Here is a 22822-nt window from a genome sequence, read left to right on the forward strand (position 1 = left end):
TGTTATATGAATTACAGAATGGATGTTCAACATGTTCATTTACAGTCGTAACTTCCTCCTCATTATCATCAACAACATCTTCCTCGGCAACGGCTGTTTCATCATCAAAATTCGGGTATTGACCAATATCAAAATCATTACACGCAGGGTCTGTTTCTTCTTCTGAAAAATCATCAAAATCCGAGTATTGACCAAGATCAAATTTCGAATACTGACTAGTACTCACAATTTTTTCTGTTGGCTCATCATCATCTAACTGGTCAATACGAAAACCGGAATTTGGTGCTGAAAGTTTATTGGGATTTGGATTAGGGAAAGGTTGTGGGTTTTGAGATTGTGTTTGATATTGGAAATGTGGTGAAACAATATTTGCTTGGTGATGAAATTGTGGTGGAACCATTAAATTTTGAGCACCATAAACTGGGGTTGAAAAACTTAGTTGATTACTACCCGCTACTGACCCAACTTCACTACTTCTAGGTTCAACAACATACAATGTAACATCATCACTTAAAACACTAATGTAAGCAATGAATCGTTTAACATATTCATTGTCGGTTAACAAATAAACTTTACCATTTCTCTGATAAGATAGCCTAAATCCACTTAGGGGCTCTAAATTCAATTTATTTGCAACACGTAACATTAGAGTTTCATAAGTTAACTTTTTAATGACAGTTTTAGTTGAAAATTCATGGGTAAAGGCATATATTGTAAAACACCATGAACATTCTCACATGACCCTCCAAAACACAAATCTATCCAAACATGATCAACATTAGATGATTTTATTATTGTAAATTAATTTACTAAACAAACGAGCTGCGAAACTAAAACCTGTTGCCGGATGGGGAAGGATGTCGTTGGATATAGGAACGGATGTCGTCGGAGAGAGTGATAGATGGAGATGGAATGAGTTGCGATTTAGGGATTTAGGTTATGAGTTGCTACTGATGCGTAGTTATATACCCAAAACATTTGTGTTGCGAAATTAAAACCTGTTGCGAATTCAGAAATCGAGTTGCGAATTTGAAATTCAGTATTGCGATAGTCAGAATCTCGTTGCGATTTACAGATTCGCATTGTGATTTACGTATTCGCATTGCGATTTACGTAATCGCGTTGCGATTTTCCTAAATCGCAACGCGAATTTGGGAAATCGCAATGCGATAGTCAGAATCGCGTTGCGAATCTGAAAACTGATTTGCGATATCAGAGATCGCGTTGCGAATTATCGATCGCGTTGCGATTTACGGATTCGCGTTGCGATTTTACATATTGTCGTTGCGATTTACGGATACGCATTGCGATTTACGTATTCTCGTTGCGATTTACAGATACGCGTTGCGATTTACATATTCTCGTTGCGATTTACGGATACGCGTTACGATTTTACGTATTGTCGTTGCGATTTACGGATACGCGTTGCGATTTTACGGATACTCGTTGCGATAGTTAGAATCGCGTTACGATTTTCATATTCGCGTTGCGATTCTGGAAAATCGCAATGCGAATTTGTACTATCGCATTGCGATTCTGGGAACTGATTTGCGATTCTGGAGATCGCGTTGCGATTTTTATTTCGCATTGCGATTTTGTTGGTCATTTTGACAAATCCAAAAAAAAGTTGGTTAAAATCGTATATTATAAGGAATTTTTGGTCACTGAGGTTATTTTCTCGATAAGAAATTGATGGATTATTAGAATTATATTATGAGTTCTGTGATTAGTGATAAAGGAATTATCATAGATTTGTAGCTTATAATATATGTAATTAAAGGTTAAATGTTAAAGGTACTTGGATGATAAATTACGAGAATACTCCGGTAGAGTAAAATTACGAAAATACCCTTATATTGTAAAAAAGACAAGATTTGACCATGGAAGCGGGATAAGAGGTCTTTAAAGACATATTGATATGATGAAAATACTGATGTGCATAGGAAATAATAGTTTTGTTTAGAAAATTTGGATAATTGGTTTTTAACGCCAAAAAAGGGTTTGTGCAAGATGCTAGAAGTTTGTTAAGGAATAATTTCAAGATCAGAGAATGTTCAAGAAAGCAATTAATCATAGGATCTCTATATTATATTATTTTTGTTAAGAGTTAATACTGAAATTATCTGGTTAAGAAATTACAAAAATACCCTTGAGAGGTAAAATAGTCCGAGTTGACCCTGAATGAGAAAGTACTTTGAGGATTCGTACTTAACTCGATTAAGTACGGATTTGATTGTTAAGATCTTGACTTAGTGCAGGAAAATTCCTGATATTCCGTTTGTAAAATCTGAGAAGGTACTTGACCCGAAAATATCCGAGTTATAAGTAAATACCTGAAGAGTGATTTATCAACGGTGTTTTTTTGTCAGAATTGTTTGAAATGACTGAAGTAAATGATAAGATTGAAATACCGTATAACTATAAAATGACCAAAATACCCATGTAATTGAAATGACTCAAAAATATCACCAAGCTCAAGAATGATTGGATATCTTCGAGCTCTAAAAAGAATGGAATGAAATTGAACACCAGAATGACCAAAATACTCTTATAACCTAAACTAAGTAGAGGTGTTAGATTAATTAAGGAATCTAAATAAACACGGATGCGGTACTGCTCTTAAAAGTCATGGATCACATGTTAAGTCGAGCAACCAATGCTAGTGTTATATCAGTACCTGAACGACATATATGTCACTTGAATGCGTGCTTGTATTTTCAAGTTTGGCTTAATGATAATTTTGGAAGTATTCAGCTCAACTCCAGCTCGTATTCAGTATTAAGAATTTGATATTTGTTAGACAAATAAACCACGAAGACCAAATTGAATTGAACTGAAGTACAATATGTATCTGAAATTCAGAAACGTCTGGATTACCCTGGAAAACCCCGAAATAACTAAAATAGACTTGAATGCTAAATGAATTAAGTAACCTCAAGGACTAAGGATTAAGTAAGTGATTTGGATGAGTCTGGAAACGTTAATGAACATACATTATGTAATGTTCTTATGGATCATGAACTACAAATCAAGCACGTCAACAGTTCATGATATAGTGAAAGCGTGAACATGAAATTAAGAGCATTGGAATATCTGTTAGTCTCCTTAAGATCTGTTCAGTGATGACTCAGAAGATGATATGTGGATAATAATATTTGTTATTAAAGAGTAAATACCCTGGAAAGTTAATGAATTAACAAGTTGATAAGTATTGTTTCTGGGAGCTATTCATCTAGAGTTCTTCAATAAACTAATTAATCAACATAGATTGTAAAGGTCTTGAACCTTCATTTCTTCCCTATCAGCTCAAGTCTTATTCTGAATAATTGATGATTCAGTCAGTTATTGAACTATTCTAATAGTGATTCTAAATTCTGATATCCTATCGGTATACTGAAGATTCATGTTTCTCTACCTGCTAAGATTATCCAGTACCTCTGAATAATTTCTGTAAGCTTTGGTGTGTTCTCTAATCACCTGGATATTTTACCTGATTTCCGATTTGATTTCTATTATAATACCTGACCTGGATTCTGATCGGATACTTAACCTGGATTCTGATCGAATACTTGACCTGGATTTTGATCTGATACTTGACCTGGATTATGTTTTGATTTTTGATATATCCATTTACGGACGGAACATGTTTTATTTGAAGGTAATGTTGGAGGAAGTATACCTGGAGGCTCATCGGCTGTGTGCTCAGGGCCTTACTTACCGGCTCCTCGGCTGTGTGCTCAGGGCCTTACTGGACTTGACGGTGGGTGTATGGTTTTGGGGAACCTACACATTTTGGACTTGACGGATGGGAGTAGTGTTCATGGTTTTTTAAAACATGTTGCATAAACCGATTTTTACTGAAATATTTTATCTGTATCTTTCACTAGTTTTAAGGGAACACATTAGATAACCTATTCTGATCTCCTAAATTCAATCATCCAAAATATTTCCATCTGAACTGAATATTATCTGTTACTACCTGAAACATCAACGGGACCTCAACTCAGTCAAAGAAATATGTAAATATCTGAACCAATAAGGAAAAATACGTTTATTTGTATCTGCACGTTCTTCAACATCATCTGGTAGTTTTGTATTACTGAGCTTTCCGAAGCTCACTCTGTTACTCACATTTTCAGGTTAAAAGAATCGTACCAGTGCGGTAATCGACTTCAGTAAGGAAGTTCTTCCGGCGTTGGTTACAGAGTATGGTACTTGTGATTAGGGGGCATGTAATTGTATTTTGTTTTAATATTTGAGTCTGAAAATCTGTTTTATTTCTGTATACTGATAAATCATTTTATAAGTTACATGTTTTAATAAAAGTTTTAAATTTTCCGCTATTTTTATAGTGGGTCGCTTCGGTGGCCCTAATGTGACACTCCAGATCGGATCGAGTTATCCGCATCTGTCTGAGAGTGTTACACTCTTTCCAGACCATCAAATCAGATTCGACTTGGAGCTCCTGCTTCGGAATTTTCCCAAACTAAACCATGGGTACATATTGTAACATCCTCAATACCGGGTTAGAGAATAGATTTAAAAAAAATTCAGAAATTGGTGATTAAAGTAGGATAATTGAATAGTTCAATAACTTATTGGAAATATTTTATGAAGGTTGTTTAGTAATTATTGAATGAATTAAAGGGTAAAATGGTCATTTGATAAGTGAGATTTTTATTTTTCATTATAAGATAAGATAACCACGTGGAAGAGGAGAGATTTCTCCAGAGTTCTCTTCTTCTCTTTTCTTCTTCTTCACGTGAAGCCATAAGCAAAGGTAAGATCTCTTGTTGGTTGATATTTAGCTGAATTTAAGATTGAATTTTGATCATTAAATGATAATTAAGCTTAAGGAAAGCTTAATTTGTCTTAAAACCATAAGATAAAAGAGTCAAGAGAGATAAAAGATTAGAAGTTTTTAAAGGAAATCTTGAATGAGAGTTGATAAGTTAAATTTGGCTTGTCATCAAGCTAGCTATGAAGTATGAGGTTTTAGAATTAAATTTAGAACATGTTGAAAATTGAGTGTGAATCTTGAATACCATGTAAATGATATAATTTTGAGTTTAAAGAAGTGATTATGGAGTAGAAATGGGTTTAAACATGTGTATATGAGTTATGAATATGTAAAAGGTTGAAACATGAGGTATTTGTGAGAAATAGAGTGAATTTTCGAGCTCAAAACATGAATTCTGGGCTAGGGGTATCGGTACCCATTCAATACTGATACCCTCTCAAACGAGAAAAATTTCAGAATGTCATGGGGGTATCTATTCCCCCTCAGAGGGGTATCGATACCCCCCTTGAACGAAAAATTTCAGAATGGCATAGGGGTTTCGATTCCCCCTAGTAGGGTATCGATACCCCTAAAGGAAAAATGTGAATATTGGTTTATTAAGTTCGTTTAAGCTGTTAGTATCGAATTACAAGGTGTGGGTATCTAATAATTGCCTTAAAATGTATAATTGTGTAGATACAGGGCCTAAACGAGTTCTGGAACCATTGACAAGTAAGATCGATCGGGGGGGATATATAAGAGATCGATATTGACTAATGAGGCCAAGTGAGTGCATACTTTTGGTATCTCGTGTTAATGGAAATATGACTCGCGATGAGTTTATTTCCTATAGTAGAATGCATGAAGTCATGAACATGAGCATGGTTTGATATGATTATATGTGCTATATGTTGATATGCTTTGTGTGTGATACATGATTTATGAAAATATTATTATATAATAATGGGAAAACATAAAATAAGTTATGTAATGATATGCTTATAAAAGAAAAGCCATGTAAGTATATGCTATTTACAGAATAATTAAGCCAAGGTTTATTGTGATATATATAAGAATGAAATGTAAGCTACACATAAGTGATAAGTCATGAAGATGTGTGATTATGAGAAGATTCAAGAGAACCAAATATAAATCGGGAGATAATAAATTAGATGACTCTAGGAAATAATAATAATATATATAATTAGGGGACATGAACATAATGATGATACGAACATATAGGATAAGCAATATAGGAAGTGTGATATACTTAAAGGAAATTATGATATAGGAATTATCGAATGAAGAACTATAAAATCCCTATGAGAAAGATTATAGGTGTTATATGAAACTGAATTAAATAAATAGAGTAAACTAGTATTTAAATATTGTGAGATAAGTGATATAAGTCATATGTTATTGAAAAGGTTAGTGTAATAAATCATGTAAACTGATAAAAGGGAAATGAGATAAGATAAGTAGCAATTACCTATAAGATTCAAATAAGATTCTATGAATATGTAGCGTAAACTATATAAAGGAGACTTAGATATTATGCGATGTAAGAATGAAATGAACATAAGATATAGTCAGGTGAAATTAGTATGTGATGTGAGTATATGAATATGTTAGATAAGTAATATGGGGATGTCGATATGTTAAATGAAACTATAATCTAAAACTGTTAGATTTTTATATGATATGAAGTATAGTACCAAAGTACTTGAAATCATATGAGGATGTTATAGGAATTAGAAATATAAATTATATGACATTAATGTATCAATTATAGTAAAAGGAGTACATGATGTTGTAATAAATTATAGAAAGTGGTGTAATGAAATTATATGAATAAGTGAAAGAGTAAAATAAGTTAATCAACATTGACCTGAATCATATTATGAATTAGTGGTATACAAATCTATGTGATATGACCTATGAGATCATATGAAATATTATATGACAATGTGATTATATGAAAAAAATACAATTATATGTGATAAGCTCTGTGATATGTGAATCATATGAAAATGTCCTACGTGTAAGTGAACCATGTGCCTATACGTATCTGTGATATGTGATTTATATGACAGTGAGCTATGTGAAAGAACTATGAGACTACTTGTATATGTGAATGTGTGATATCATAAATATTAATGCCCATGTTATGTGATATGAGAGCTAGAGGTATAGTTGGCATGCCAAGAGTCGAGGGTCTACGCGGTCCTTCGGGACATATATGTATTCTTTGGAACATGTGTGAGGTCTTTTGAGACACATACTTGATCCTTGGCATATGTATATGATTCTTAAGGAATTTTCTACATGGTCCTTAGGGACAATCTTATATGGCACTTCGGTGCATTTCTATGCGGCACTACGACGCAATTCTACGTGGCTCTTCGGTGCATTTATACGAGCTGTGGTGACAACATTAGTGTACAACCTCAATAGACTCACATATCTATAGTTCTCACAGTGTACATGGGTTAATCAAGAGATAATAACAAATACACTATATGTAATATGTATGTTTGGTAATGTTAAGTGTGTTACAGAAATCTCATGATGATACGTTTGTTAATTGGTATAGTTATAGATGTGCTATATGATTTGTATGCATGGTGGGTAAATGGTCATATGATCTAAGAAATTAATGATAATGATAAGGTTTATAATAAAGATAAAGAATTGATATGCATTTGTCTTTAGTTATGTTTGATACGTAATGCATTCCATAGTTTATGAAGTTTACATGAAGTATGCATAATAGCAATTAGAAATGATATGTTATAGTAAATTTAATTATGTCTCACTAAGTCATAGACTTAGCGTGTGATTGTTTCACACGTAGGTTACAGAAGCGAGAAGAGAATCTAAGAGGAGTAAGACAGGTCAACATCTTCCTTACAACGTTTCAGATCAGAAAGGAAATGTTTGATATGTATTTGATTCTTTTAGATATAGTTGGCATGTAATATAAACGATTTGAATAGTATATGCTCTGATAAGTTTGTACACTTTTATGATGAAATAATTTGAAGTTTGTTTAACGGGAAATTTTCATTATTTTGAACAAGTAAAAGTTTTAAAAGTTGACGTGACACCTCGAACTCAGATCCGGGTAGGATACGGGTTGGGGGTGTTACACATACATTTGTAGTAGCTTCTCGGATATTCACTGCCCTTAACCTGTTTCTGTCCATACTACCTCCAGTTGTATCCATCTTCTGATGTTCTTGCTGTTCCTGTTGCTTCAGATTTGTGCCGACATCTTGTCCCTTGAAAGGAACTCTCTGCATAGACATTTGATCATCAGCCAATTAAGGATGGAATCCCAAATTAGCATTATCATTCACAATGTTATTTAAAACTTCGACTTGAGTGACTGAATCTGCTGCAATACTTGTTGAAGTAGCTTCTTCGGAAAATTCTGCAGGAAATTCAAAATCTAAAGGTGTATCCAAATGGACAAGGGGTTGATAACTGGCCTCAGCCTTTTGAACTACATGTGACAGGTGAAAGGGACTGGCTACCAGGATGAAGTCACTCCCCATTAGAATTGCCCATAATAATATCAATCAACCATAACAAAGTCATATGTGATGGATGTTAGACATCAATTACTCTACAGATGAACTGCAGGATTACAATATTATCTAACTGAAATAGCTTGCCTCCTAATGAAGGATTTACCAGCAAAAATCACCTTGCTTTCCTATTTTAACAACCTTAAGAGTGTTGCATCTGAGGAAGATGAAGACTCACTCTAACTCCTAAACCCAAAATAAACAGAAACTGGCACTCATAGGGAAACTCCTTCAAACATAAAAGGGATCAAACTTTATGACAATGTACTACTAGAACAGAAGAAAGTTACCTGGTCTTCTACACTAGAAAAACTTGGCTGGAAATCCATATTCTGTGGTTTAAATGTGAATGAAGGAGCTACACAGCTGCCTCTGTCTCTATCCTGACTGAGAAAGGGTACTGGAAATTAAGAACCCTTAATTAGCATTCCAGTGATGGATTATCACCAGACAACCAAAGTATTTCCTCTTGGATGCTTGATTTTGAGGCTATCAATGACAGGAAAAAATAAAAGAGCTGAAGCAAACCTCAAAATGTTCAAACCTATGAATGCAATAGCAAAAGCCTCATTCGTAAACACCCATACACCATGATTTTTCATATTATTAGTAGATTTTAAGGTTTATTTTTATCTTTGTCTTCTTTATTTGCTTTCTGTTTCTTACAGATGTGCTAACAAGTAAAATCAAACAGTAGCAATCTCCTCTTGCCCAAGTGGAGTTTTCAAATTCTAGAAAGGATTAGATTTTAGAAAGTGTTAGGGATGATAAGTAAAGTTGTCGACTGATGAAGATAACTTCAACAAAATCACCGAGAGATGAAAACAATTTTAATAAAATCTTCGATAGCTACCAATGATTTTACTCTTTTTTTTCTTCATTTTGATACATAATTAAGAGAAAATAAAAGTAAAAGTGAAGAAGTAAAATAATTTTTTTTCATAAATTAACATTAAATGAATTTTAGACACTTTCATTAAATTTACTATTATTATAGTAACTTTATAAATCGTATTTTAATCTTTATTATTAATTTTCTTTTAAATTAGTCCAAAAACATAAAAAAGTAGTAAGATCGTTGACAACGACTGATAATTTTATCAAAATCGATTTTAATCGTCAATTATTTTAATCGTCAGTAATAGATGGAACGTAAGAAGCTGCTGCTTTCAGTCCTAGAAAAATGTCCAAATCTTAAAACCCTGAAAAAAATCCATGCCAGGGCGACAACTCTGGGGCTACTGCAAAACCATAACCAAGCCTTGTCATGCAAAATACTCACTACCTACGCTAATCTGAACTTCCCAAATGATGCAAACAAAGTCTTCAACAGAATCGAGCAACCAGACATAGTTTCATGGACTTGCCTCATTAGCCTTTTCTCACGATACAGAAACCCCATCAAATCTGTCTTTGCCTTCTCCCAGTTGATGCGTGCCGGTTTAAGACCCGATAGTTATTCCGTCGTTGCCGCCTTGTCAGCTTGCGGTAAAAGCGAAGATTTGCTTAATGGAAAGCTAATCCATGGACTTATTTTGAAATATAACTTGGGTTTTAAGATCTCAATTGTCGGAAATGCTCTTATTGATATGTATAGTAGAAATGGCGAAATTATAGTGGCTGAATTAGTTTTTGACTGTATGTATGTTAAAGATGTTGCTTCTTGGAATAGTTTGCTGAATGGTTTTATTTTGTGCAATGATTTGGAGGCTTCGCGCCGCGTGTTTGATAAAATGCCCAAGAGAAATGAAGTTTCGTGGTCGGCTTTAATATCTGGGTATGTAAAAGTGAAGGAACCGTTGGTGGGAACGAAGCTCTTTAAGGAAATGAGAAGTCAGGGGAAAGTTAATCCCACAATCGTTACTGTAGTTGCCGTTCTTGCCGGCTGTGCCAATAACGGGGCTCTTTATTTTGGTGGGAGTGTTCATGGTTATGTTAAGAAAGTCAATTTGGATGCAAAGAAGAATGTTGTTTTGAGTAATGCTTTGATGGATATGTATTCAAAGTGTGGTTACCTCGGTGTTGCAGGGACGATTTTTAATGAAATGTGTTTAAGAGATGTGTTTTCTTGGACTATTATGATAACCGGATGTGCGTTCCATGGGAAAGGAAAACAAGCTCTGCAGCTGTTTTCCGACATGAAAGAATCGAATGTTGCTCCAAATGAGGTGACATTTTTGTCTCTTGTCTCAGCATGTAACCATGAAGGGTTGTTTGTTGAGGGGCAGGAGTTGTTTAGGGATATGGTTCGATGCTATGGTTTTAAACCCATGATTGAGCATTACGGATGTGTCGTGGACCTTCTTGGGCGAGCCGGGCTTTTGGAAGAAGCGAAAATGTTAATCGATGAAATGCCTATGTTGCCAGACGCCGTTATTTGGAGGTCATTAATTTGTGCTTGTTTGACCCATGGGGAACTGGATTTAGCAGAGGCTGCAGGAGAGAAGCTTATGAAACTAGAACCGGAGGATGATGGGGCGTATGCACTTTTGTCACATGTGTATTTGAGGTCGAATAGGCATGAAGATGCCTTAAGGATTAGGAAGTTGATGAGAAATAAAAGGATTAGGAAAATACCTGGATGTAGTTGGATTGAGGTGAACGGTAGTGTTCATCAATTTCTAGCTGAAGATGCTGCTGCCGCCGCCGCCGCTGCTGCTGGTGACATTTACTGGATTCTAGAATGCATCGGTGAACCCAACAGAGAATTTCTTTGGTTAGAGTTGGAATAATTCAATCACTCCAAGCTGCTGCATTCCTTTGTTATCTATTTCTTTGGGCTAATTTAATATTGTTTTTACGGTTGATTGATTCCAAAAGCGATCCATATAGTTTGCTATCTCTTTCAAGTAGTAGTATAAAGACAAAAAGATCAGTCTTGATCTTAAGAAAAAGGAGCTTAAGAAAACTGATCTGTACCGGGAAATGCTTTTGATCTATATTTGCCATAAAAGGGCAAACTAGTACATGTAAGCATGTATGTACATATGTAACTCCACACTTTCTTTACCTTGCTTACAACTTGAAATTTGATGAGATCGTATTCAGCAATGCATGGCATCTCTCTTGTAACCCACCTTTTCTTTTTTTTTAGATTTGCCCCTCTTTTTCTAAATGCTTCCCCCGCCTTCATAAACTGTCTTCTTGTCTCTTCCGTTGGAAAGAGAGATTCTTTGAAAAATGCCTTGAATCAAGTATTCAGGTTGAAGATCTTCGCCATTGCTTTTTACTTTTTTTCTGAGGCATTTTAAACGGACTCCAGCTCTTTCTGCGCTTAGAGGTTTCGCAAAAGAGGCCAGAGGCCAAGGCCTGCTGAAGCCATAACTCAAATTCTTCATCTTCATCGATCATTTCAGCATCCAAATCCCAAGGAAATTTGCCCGAGTTGGATCTTTGCGTCTTGTCCAATCCAACCATGTTTACATGGAAGCTAGGTCGATGGGTGTTTGGTCTACATGCCATTCCCTGCAACAACCATCTATAAAGTTACCAGTACAAAATGCATCGATTTCACCATGCAATACTTCTCCCTCCATTGTGGGGAAGAGTATGATTCGGTTCAGTTTGATTAAAAGGAATTTGAAAATCAAACTTATTTTTGATTAATTCAGTTTGGTTTCTAATTCCATTTGGACATATATTTCATAACAAAATTTTTTGTAAACATAGTTTAATCCAATTATTTGCCTCAAATAACAAATTCAAACCCACATGTCAGATTCCAAATTTAAGCCAAAGTATACGAGGAAAACTAGACAATAAAAAACGAAACATGAATTTTACACGGTGAATAATGATTGTACCTAACATCTACTTGATTCAAGATATTTTTTCTAGGTAAGACTCATGAAAGACAGGCAGCCACTTTAAAAATTGTTGAATCATTATGAACAAAGGGAAACCAACCAACAATAGTCATGAGATTTAGTTACCAGACTGAGTCAAAAAACTACTTACCAAAACCGAATTTGTATCCACTTTGTTTTGCAGTTTGAACCAAGCAGTACCAAAATGCTTGGCCATTTAATTATTTAATATTCCGTTATATCATCTAATGTTTTTTCTGTCACTTCTACATAAGATCGAAGATCAATTTAACCAATAACGTCAATTCATGCATCCACCAGACACACATGTACATGCATGTGTCTACGAAACATGAACTTACCTGACAAATAGCCCATTCTGAAACATCAAAGATCTTGCTCTCAGCACAAACAAAAGCGCGTGGTATTTCCACCTAGAAAGGAAGGCAAGAGGGAAAACTGCTAAGCTTAATGAACACTATCGCCTCTTAAACTGCATACTGCACAAAAGGAGATGGAAGATAGCCATCTAAAGCTTACATTGTTAAAAAGGTACTTTATCCTCATATACATCATGTTTTCTGTTACAGCAGAGAAAGTACTCATGCAGAAGGCCCAGAAGCCATACCCTCCTTATCAATATTCAAATATTATCTTTGTTACATTTTGTTATTAAGCAATTGTAATATATTTTAGTTAACACTAGTCCTAAAACACAACGACAGCACAGTGGGCATCCCGGACTTTGGCCATCTGGAGTTTCAAATACCTAAATGCACCTAACGCTCAGGTCAGGAGCTGCTTAAGAACTAGTAAGTGAAGTTGATTTTACCAAAAAAGAACAAACAGACCTTTCTCAGGACACTACCGTTTAAGTAATCATTTAACTAGAATGCGAGTTGTGGTTTACTCAAATGCTAGAATTAAAGAGCTGCAATAAACTTATAACCCAAATAATCCTTTAGCCTCATTGTAAGCATCTTCCTTGTTCCAAAATAAAATATAGTAATGTAAAACTCAAATATGTTATCATTTTCCAGCTCCAATCTTAAATTTTAGTATCAGATAAGTCATTTGCTGCTTTTAACTTAAAAAACCACTTCAAGAACGGTATTTTGGTAAGGCAAAACAAATTGCCAATTTGATAATAAAAACCGTAGACAGAAAACACTCGCAACTTCACGTTGTACCAAAATCAGTTGAAACAACCAATGTTGTACATCAAATTGATTAAGATTTTAATAAGGAACCTACCTTTTGTGGCCTGTCAAACACCAAGGAACCTTTGTACTCAACCCACCCATCTCCATCCTTGGCTTGATGATACTGACAACAATCCTGAATGCAGATGTAATCTAAAAGGATTATGAAATAAATTTTGGAAAACAAAGATCATTATGTTGTGAGTGCAATGTCTATACATGCATGTTTTTGTGCGAATACTTAATTTTTGTGCCTACATGTAAGAAAGGAAAAAAGGTGTGTTGTGTGGTATAAAATCACCAACGGGAAAAACAAGGAAAATTCTCTCTTTTCATTGTTTCCTTTAACATTTTGAATATTCTTGAGCGGTTTGCATCAATTATTACACTTTAGTTTTGACAAGTACCTTTTGATTTTTTAAGCTGCAAACATTGGATTGAGGCACCATTTTTGTCTTAACTTTTAAGTCCATTGTTGTTTTTAACTTTTTTATGTCTAAATTTATAAAAATATTAATTATAATTTTAGTCTCAAAAGGCCTATGCCACAAAATTTCATGGTTAAGTCATACTTCATAACCTGTAAAATGCTACACCTTTTGAAACAATGGATTTGAGAAGGAAACATCTCTGACCTGACACCATCTTGCCTTTGCCTTGTTCCTACTTGTGCACACCCATATATGTGAATTACCACACTTAGTGCACTGTATACGCCTCGATTCTTCAGAGCAATGATCTGGATTAGGCTGCTGAAATGAGGGAACAGTTGAAAAGTATAAATTTTACATTATCATACACCATAAACTACCGAATCAGAATTACATGAGATTAGCAATAAGAAACAAGCCAAGAGATAAGAACCCCAAAGCAAGGTTCTTGAACTCTAAGCTAGAGATGCACATTATCTCCCTTATGCCAAGTATTTTTGCATTTCCATTCCTCTAGGCTATAAATTTCATTGAGAAAATAAACAGGTGCAACAAATATGGAAATGTGCAGTAGAAATCAAAACTACCTGCCATGAGGAGCTATGAGCCTTTTGACAGACACTCCTAGTCCTGGATTCCTCCTTTCTTAACTGCTCATCATAGTCCCTCTTCTTCATGGAATCAGAAAGAACCTACAAAATACATGTCAGTTGCTGCTTAAAGCCAGAAGCCAACAATTCCCAGAGCCAATGACATTGTTCAGCCTTCATTTTATATGTACATAAAATAGCAAATCAAAATAAGAAATTAAATTAAGACTAAATAGAAGTAACAAGAAGAACATAGTTGCTCACCTCATAAGCACATTGAAGTTTCTTAAAGGATTCACTTGCTAAAGGACTCCCCATATTTTTATCGGGATGTACAAGCATTGCCTGTTGAAAATAGAATTGAGGGAAAACAAATCAAGAAACCGAGTGTTTCTCCTTGATTTTAACCCATCAAGTTACTTCACAAAATCCTAAAATTCTTTCAGTTTTATTTATAACGAATTAGAAACAAAGTCTAAACACAGTCCAATCAAGGATGGACCGAGGGGGATGCTAGGGGGTGCGAAATTTTAAATTCCCTTATATATTAGATATTTTCTTTTTATTTTATATGAATTATTTGATTTCGCACCCCTTGAGATTTTATAATCTCGCACCCCTAGATTTTTAATATAATATTTTATATTCGCACCCCTCACACTAATTCCTGTGTCTGTCCCTGAGTCCAATATCACTTGCATAAAAAAGTAGAAACCTAGCTCAAGTCTAACTAACTTTTTTGTTGAAATTTAGTACTGGGTGAGTAGATTACATATTTAGATAATTGATACTTGTATGCCTCTTTTCCAGGATAGAATCTACCTTCTTTCTATATTCCTTTTTCAAGACTGTAATGTCAATTTTTGTATGACGAGCGATCCCCAGGGCTTGATAATGATCTGTGCAATTCAATATTCTTGTCATTTCATCAGCTGAACTTGTTTCTTCCTTGACAAACTTATTAACCGAAAACTCTTTTTCGTTAATAACAGATGTAGTAGCAGCTTTTCCGGATGACTTGCATGGCTGCACCTTCTCAGATTCATTGGTAGGAATAGAGTATTCACATTTTCCAGACAAATCATCTTCCATAACTGGCTTGGATTCCTTTGGCTCTTCATATTGCATGTTCTCACTCACATTATCAAAATGTTGGAGCAAATAATTCAATACATCATTTGATAAAAATGCAAGGTTTATTGATAGAAAAACACCGAGCCAGCCAACTCGGACTTTGACAAAATAAATAGAATATGGAGTTGCTATCAAGACTATCAACCGCGCATAACATAAGGAGAACATATAACCTGCACGAAGAGATTAGAATTTCAGAGATCTCAAATCAACAGAAGCAGTAAAAGAGATCAAATGCATATATTATGTCTATCAAACAAGTTTCAGAATAAAGAATCATCCAGAATTAGAGATAATTGCTTCTAATGAAAATATTTCAATAATGCGACACTCACAACATAGAAGAAATATCACAAGTTTATAGAGTAAATACACATGCTAACCATGTTTTAGATGATGTATAGGAATTTTGTGAAGTAACACTCTTTTACATACAGCAAAGGCTGGATGAGAGCTCAAATAATATACTATTGAACTTCATGTTCAGAAGATCAGTTGTTGCCAGTAGTAGTGGCAAGAACTGGTATTTCAAGGAATGAGAAAAACTTGAAAACAACAGAGAGCAATTCAATTAATCACCAATGGTTGTCATACTGACTGCAGACACAGTTCAGACGAAGGATTTGATTGGGCAGTAGGCATGCATACACAAATAGTAATCTTAGTTTAACCAAACTTAACCTAAAGGTATGGATAATTTAACCACACTTAATTAAGTTTGACTGCAGACACAGTTCACAAGATTTTACTTTCGGGATTTAGGCTCTTATGCTCCTTGTCATAAATCTTATTAATTCTGATAAAATTAAATCCCACAACTGTCTACACTTGCTAGACATGCAAATTCTCTACAGTTTAAGAAGTGTAAAAAGAGATCCTCACGTGGTAAATGCTTAGCTTATAACTTATATTTAGTCTCGCTCAAAGAATAAGAGGCAAAGCTCCTTTCAATGTCTCCTGGCCTTGAACCCGCTTTTCAATTATTTTGAGGCCTTGTTTTAGTGATATTTCATATTTGTCACACAAAAACACTTTCCCCTTCACTTTCCATTGGCGGAGTCAACATGACCAGCCTTACTTCATAGACAACCAGCTCCATTTGTAAAAGAACTTAGAAAATTATGTGTGCTTCTCTATATATTCATATAGGTTTTTTAGTTTTATTAGCCTTCCATACACAAACACGTGTATGTAGGAATGACTATCTACAAACTATAAAATAAGACATAAGCCATTTTGACACAGAGTAAGATGGATAATATCTATTTTAAATATAAGCACTCTCATACTTAATGTCTGTAACTATTTCTCAAACAGAGGATATGTCACAGGAAATGTCATCGACGACATTGATAGAAATATCTCATGTATCATAACAGATATTTGAACGAAGTAAGTTAAAACATATTCTTAAGGCAAGAAAAAACCATAGGCAGGGGACAAGAAACAAGCCATACCTCCAACTATAAACAATGTACCCGTTATCCAAGAGTTAGCATACATCCATAGTATCAAAGTGCCAAACAACCCTGCAATAAAGAGTCCGGGAGTGTAACCTAATTGCTGAATTGCACCTCCAGCAACTCCCTGAAACATATGAAAGAAGATTCTTAGTATCATTCTCAAGTTTCTGGTGGCTATTTAAATAAGATTGATGCCACTGTAAAATTGACTCTGTTATTTGTTTAGTAACGAGAAAATCCATAAGTTACAGTAAAACCAAAACATCATCAAGTATAGTGTAACCTAAATCCTAGGATTGTTGCCAAGTGTCTAGCCTCTAACAAAATGATTGAAAACCAGATCCTTTTTTCTTCTTCTCAAACAAATTTCAAAGTTATAACAAGGTTGATAAAAATAAAATCGTAGGAATCAACCTTTCCAACTTGGCTTTAGTTTCTTCCCAATCAATTAGCAATTTCAGCTAACTAATCGATTCAATATAAAAATAGACAACTGATTTTAACAAAAACATGAAACAAGACGTACCATACTCAGAATTACATAGAGCAAACAAGACATGGAAGTCAAGCTGAGGAAACAACTCCACATTATAACAAGCAAGGAAGCTGAACCCAATCTGCTACATGACTGAAACCCTCTGACCACACTATCTTTCCAATAAACCAAAAGCAACCTTGAAAACTTCCAGATATTAACAAACGCGCTACAAACCACAGGCCCATGCTTCTCCATTATCAACCCCATTTTATCACTACAACAACCAACAGCTGTTTTTGCCATGAAGTAAAGATGTTTTTGAGATTGTAAACATTTCCAACCTTGCTTAAACAGCCCAATATCCTCCATCGCCCCTTTCACCCTTCGATCCACCTCACGAAGATGATGAAACTTTTGCTAATAAAATGGACAAAAGAAAAGAAAAAAACGCTTCAGGAATTGAACCTTAAACGAAATAAAACACCACTATTGTCCATTTATTATAAATTACTTTAAACAAATAGTATACCCATTTGAATAATTTCAGTTAAGAGTGAATTCAATCACAGTGGGATCATTCAGCGCATTTGCTTCACATGTAAGCTTCCAACAAAGTTGATTAAATAAGGGGGGAAAGCGAATAGATGGAAGCAAATTATGGCACTTTTTGACTCTGAAAATCTGAAACTAAATTCGAAGACTGAGATAAGAGTGAGGTAAAGCAGGTGATAAAGTGTGTTCAGCAGAGCTGAGTGGAGTGGAGCGAGTAAAAGCAAAATGTTAAATGTAAGATTTTGAATTTTCCCTTTGTATGGTTTCAAAACCCTAAATAGTAATTTTATTAATTTTTCATGTTAAATATATTCATACCTCAAAATAGTTTTCTGAGAAAATAAATTTAGTGATCGAAAATGACTTATAATATACGATTTTAACTAATTTTTTTTTGATTTGCGAAAATGATCAACAAATTCGCAACGCGAACTCCAATTTCGCAACTCGGTTTTGAAATTCGCAACACATAAGTCAAATTTGCAAAACGCGTTTATTTTCGCAACGCGAATTTTATTTTCGAATTCGAAACACAATATTAATTTCGCAACACAAATGTAAACAGTATAATCGTAACTCATAACCTAAAACCCTAAATCGTAACTCAGTCTCATCTCCATCTCTCACTCTTTACGGCAACATTCGTCCCTATCTCCGACGACATCTGTCCCCATATCCAACGACCCCCTCTATCTCCATCTCTCAGAGCCACCCTCACAACCATTCACGACCACAAAATGGAAAATCAACCACCGAGTTAGTTTTCTTAATTATTTTTATTTTGAAATTTTTGTATTATTATTAGATTTTTTATATTTAAATTGATGATAAATTTACTGTTAATTTCAATATATAGATTAACCATTTCACTTAGATTGCTTAGTAAATTCATTCGGTTGCTGCCAATACTACTAAACTGTTTAGTCTTTAACCTTGTGAAGTTAGTATTTGTCTTTTGGTTGAAGTAATGCAATTCATTCAAGTTTTAATTTGCAGAAGAATAGTTTTTGAAACTTAAATTTGCAACGCAATTTTTCGCGTTGCGATTTTCATTTTCGTGTTGCGAATTTAAGTTTCAAAAACTACTCTTCTTCTGCAAATTGAAACTTGAATGAATTGTATTACTTCAACCAAAAAACAAAGACAAATACTAACTTCACAGTGTTGCGAATTTAAGTTTCAAGAATAAACTACTACTCTTTATGTTGTAACCTGCACTAAACCTATATGTTGTCCTTTTAAATATGATTTGATGCATTTTGTGAACTATGTAGAATAATGACTTGGGTTTATACCGTGTTAGTTTGAAACATATTTGGCTATATTTTCCCTGTTTAATATCATGTTTTTTTATAGTGTATAATTTGTAGTTTTTGGTATATCTAACTTGGTATGTTTATTGTTTTTGTTAGGAATTTTTTTCGGCTTCATTGACTTTAAGGAATAAATTAAGCCTAGCTACTACAATTGCGTCGACACTTACACCTGTACAAAGAAATTTGTTTGAGAAAACTTGTTTCGGGTCATGGCTGAAAGTACAACATCCAGGTGGAGATGCTATGTTGACCCATTTGTTTCTTCAGATCATGACTAACAATATACCCGAGAGGATACAACGTGGTGATGAAAAGATATGGTTTTATTTTCCACCGACGTATACTTGTTTTGGGCAGGAGGAGTTTTGCTTAATCATTGGTCTATGTTTCGGACGACACGATGATGTAGGTCGGTACACTAGTCATATCGCCCGCCCATCATGGTTATTTCAGGGTTTTCCTGAGCTGGCAAAGGCGAAGCCCAGTTTACACGTCGATGATTGTAAAATATTACTTCTTAAAGAAGGTTTTACTCGGATGAATGGCCTTGATGTTGTCCGAGTATGCCTTTTATTACTTTTGAATGCCGACTTTTTAGGCAAAGATAGCAGACAACCTATTTCTGAGGATTTAATATTATTGGTAGATGACCTAGATACATGGATCGTGTTTCCATGGGATTCATATCTATGGAAAGCTACCTGGAAAAAGTTGTCAACTGCCTTTGAAGACCGTCGTAGTTTGCGTGGCCATGGTTCCAAATACACTTTGGTAGGCTTTATTTGGGCCTTTAAGGTAATAATTTCTATATAATGTTTCCAAAATTATAATTAATTATTTAACAATTACTAAAATTAATGTTTGTGTATTATATTGTTTGTAGATTTGGATATTTGAGGCTTTTCCCAGTATGCAAACATATGGCATCAAAAAGTCAAATGATATTCCTAGGGCTATTACCTGGAGGAGGATCCGGTTGTTGGATTAGGAAGATTTAATACCATATACGATGATGAATTATGTAAGTTAACATAAATACTACCATATATAAACAAGTTATTACTAGTAGATGTTTGACTTTGTTTGAGCTTTTATATTGTTAGGAGGCAAATTATCCATTACAGAGGCTGACACCCACAGAGGCTGAGCTTGCCACTGATTGGTGGCAAGCTAGTAAGTGTTTTTTTATGGGACGGATGATGAGCACCCCCCACTTAGAGAGCCATCACCTGATCGAGCCGATTATACAACCCCACAACGAGAGCCATCACCTATTCCATTACATCATCGAGCCTCTTTTCCACCATCACCTCATGATAGGCGACCGGCAAAGATGCCATGCCATTTATCTCCCTGTTCTTTACCTCCACGGGATGAGTTAAGGGGGTTACGTGATGAAGTCAGTGTTTTACGTGATGAGGTCAGTGCTTTGTGTGATGAGGTCGGTACTTTACGTAACGACAATGGTGCATGGCGTGATGAGGTACGGTCTTTACGTGGTGAGGTAGATGTTTTACGCGATGGCAATGGTGCTTTACGTGGTGAGGTATCTACTTTACGTGATGAGGTAGTCGCTCTACGTGAGATTATTTCATCGTTACAGAATGAGGTTCATACTCTACGCAATGAGGTAAGTTTGTTTAATACTATACTAAAAATACAAATAACTTTTTTTCGGCATTATTTATTTATTTATTTACTGATTTATGTATTAATTTATTTTTAGCGGTCCGATAAGGTAGATGCTTTACGTTGGGGTTTTTTTGCACGACGGGGTTCACGCATCAGACGTCGTGCACGTGCCATTACGTCTCCTTTCACCCTAATAGTTTTAAGACTCCGTAAGAAGAAGCCCAATTCACCTATCATCGTTTAAGAGGCCCCTCTTATCGTTCAAGAGGCCCATCACATCGTTCAAGAGGCCCCTCCTACCGTTCAAGAGCCCGATTCACATGGCATACTATGTCGACTTATTGATAAACCCTCTCACGTTCCCGGTATAATGGACCAGAGTTGGCTTTCGTATCAGTTATCGGCCAGTACCATTCCTCAACAGGAGAGGATAACACTACCGGACACAATTATGGATAATACCCTTTGGGCTAATACCGCAGTTGATTTTTATCTACATGAGCAGAGCCAGGGGTGCTACGCTGATATATGCAAAATCGATGATGATATGCATTTGTTTCTTGATCGGTCTTGGTGGGGTATTTTATTAGGGGTTGAAAAGAATGGCTATTTCGAATGGGGGTAAGTCTTATATTATTCTTATATTGCATTTTGATTATTTTTTTAAATTTATTAAATTCACTAATATATGTATTTTTTTATAAAACAACATATTGATGGATGGGTGTCACGTCTTCTAATTATAAGGAAATTAAATAAAATAAAAAAGACAAGATGGACTATTATGCCTTCGTCTTTTCACGTAGCTCACTTGAAGGATCAGAGAGACGCTTCATATGCGTTGGGTAATGGAAAAGCTATCATTTATCCTGCGTGGTGGGAGGTCGATAAGGTTAGTATTTATTTTTGAATATTTTAAAGGTGTTCATAAATTTTATTTGATGTGCGCAATTGAATTATTATTTATGATTGTAGATATTTATCCATGTTATGAAACATCGTCATTGGCTTCTCGTAGAGCTTCAGCTCCCATCCATGAAGACGATAGTATATGATAGCATGTTGAATTACATAACATTGTCTGATTGAAAGATATTATTTGTAAGGGATGGAGCGCTCATTTGGCTAAATTCTTGGATGCGATTGATTATTAGACTAATTCATGAAACAAGAAGCCAAATAAGTTAAAAGTTACAATGATAAGAGACGAGACAGCACCACAACAAACGGTAGGAGCCAAAGGGGATTATGGTCCTCTTTTATGCATGTGCTTGGAACATATGACGACAAGAGGTAAACAGTTTATACCTCCTACAGATAGAGATAGAGGTGCAGTAGGATTGTGGTTTCAGTATTTTATGGCTAAAGCGATATATTCGAGACATTGCCTACCTGCATCCGCGTGCTGAAAATGTGCATAAACAACCATTTGTTATTGGTAAGTTTGAGAAAGTGTTATTAACATATATACTCTTTGTTGGTTTGAAAATGTTTGGTTAAGTACCTATAATTCAATAATTTGTTGTTTGTTGGTTTTAGATGTGTAGAAAATCTCATGCCCGTAACGTTTCTGTAGGTTAATCCTGAAGTGACCTGCGTGAACAAATTGATGTATTTGGATGTAAGCTCCTTATTGTTAGGAGCATTTGGATATACTGTCTTGGGATATCAAGTGTAAATAAAAATTATTTTTTTGTTTAATTGATTTGTTGTTTAATTTTAATCTGCATTATGTTGAAGGCAAAAAAGACCTGTTGAAGGTACAATTTTGCAATGTGAAAGTCAAATTCGCGTTGCAATTGTTGCGAAAGTCAAATTTGCAACGCGAAAGTCAAATTCACGTTGCGA

General features: G+C 34.9%; 2 protein-coding genes and 1 long non-coding RNA gene across 3 annotated transcripts in view; 2 read left to right on the forward strand and 1 right to left on the reverse strand.

Moving 5' to 3' along the window:
* LOC120162029 overlaps positions 1-11408 on the forward strand; it is a 28131-nt gene extending 16723 nt beyond the window's left edge. Inside the window, exons 4-5 of the long non-coding RNA XR_005519524.1 lie at positions 9445-9447; positions 11221-11408. This is a non-coding gene — a long non-coding RNA (uncharacterized LOC120162029). The remainder of the gene's footprint in view (positions 1-9444; positions 9448-11220) is intronic.
* Positions 9516-11208, forward strand: LOC120162025 (pentatricopeptide repeat-containing protein At2g22410, mitochondrial-like). The gene has a single exon (XM_039172214.1). The coding sequence runs from the start codon at positions 9516-9518 to the stop codon at positions 11100-11102; it is 1587 nt and encodes a 528-aa protein (XP_039028145.1). The 3' UTR covers positions 11103-11208.
* Positions 11409-11510: 102 nt separating the features above from the next.
* Positions 11511-18247, reverse strand: LOC120162024 (dnaJ homolog dnj-5-like). The gene is made up of 10 exons (XM_039172213.1): positions 18004-18247; positions 17523-17891; positions 16991-17120; positions 15222-15706; positions 14664-14744; positions 14397-14501; positions 14014-14130; positions 13431-13514; positions 12539-12610; positions 11511-11835 (listed from the first exon to the last, which is right to left on the reverse strand). The coding sequence occupies exons 2-10, from the start codon at positions 17841-17843 to the stop codon at positions 11569-11571; spliced, it is 1662 nt and encodes a 553-aa protein (XP_039028144.1). The 5' UTR covers positions 17844-17891; positions 18004-18247; the 3' UTR covers positions 11511-11568.
* Between the last annotated feature and the right edge of the window lie 4575 nt (positions 18248-22822).

Source organism: Hibiscus syriacus, unplaced genomic scaffold, assembly GCF_006381635.1.
Source record: "Hibiscus syriacus cultivar Baekdansim isolate YM2019G1 unplaced genomic scaffold, ASM638163v2 tig00111402_pilon, whole genome shotgun sequence".
Classification (NCBI taxonomy): domain Eukaryota; kingdom Viridiplantae; phylum Streptophyta; class Magnoliopsida; order Malvales; family Malvaceae; genus Hibiscus; species Hibiscus syriacus.

What these genes read in the sequence shown, in the direction of transcription:
- LOC120162025 (XM_039172214.1), top strand. Translation starts at nt 9,516, where the DNA reads ATGGAACGTAAGAAGCTGCTGCTTTCAGTCCTAGAAAAATGTCCAAAT.
- LOC120162024 (XM_039172213.1), bottom strand. Translation starts at nt 17,843, where the DNA reads ATGGAGGATATTGGGCTGTTTAAGCAAGGTTGGAAATGTTTACAATCT. An exon ending in TACATTGTTTATAGTTGGAG is followed by an intron (nt 15,707 to 16,990) that starts GTATGGCTTGTT and finishes CTCTTCGTGCAG; the next exon opens with GTTATATGTTCTCCTTATGT. An exon ending in TGTTTGACAGGCCACAAAAG is followed by an intron (nt 12,611 to 13,430) that starts GTAGGTTCCTTA and finishes CTTCCTTTCTAG; the next exon opens with GTGGAAATACCACGCGCTTT.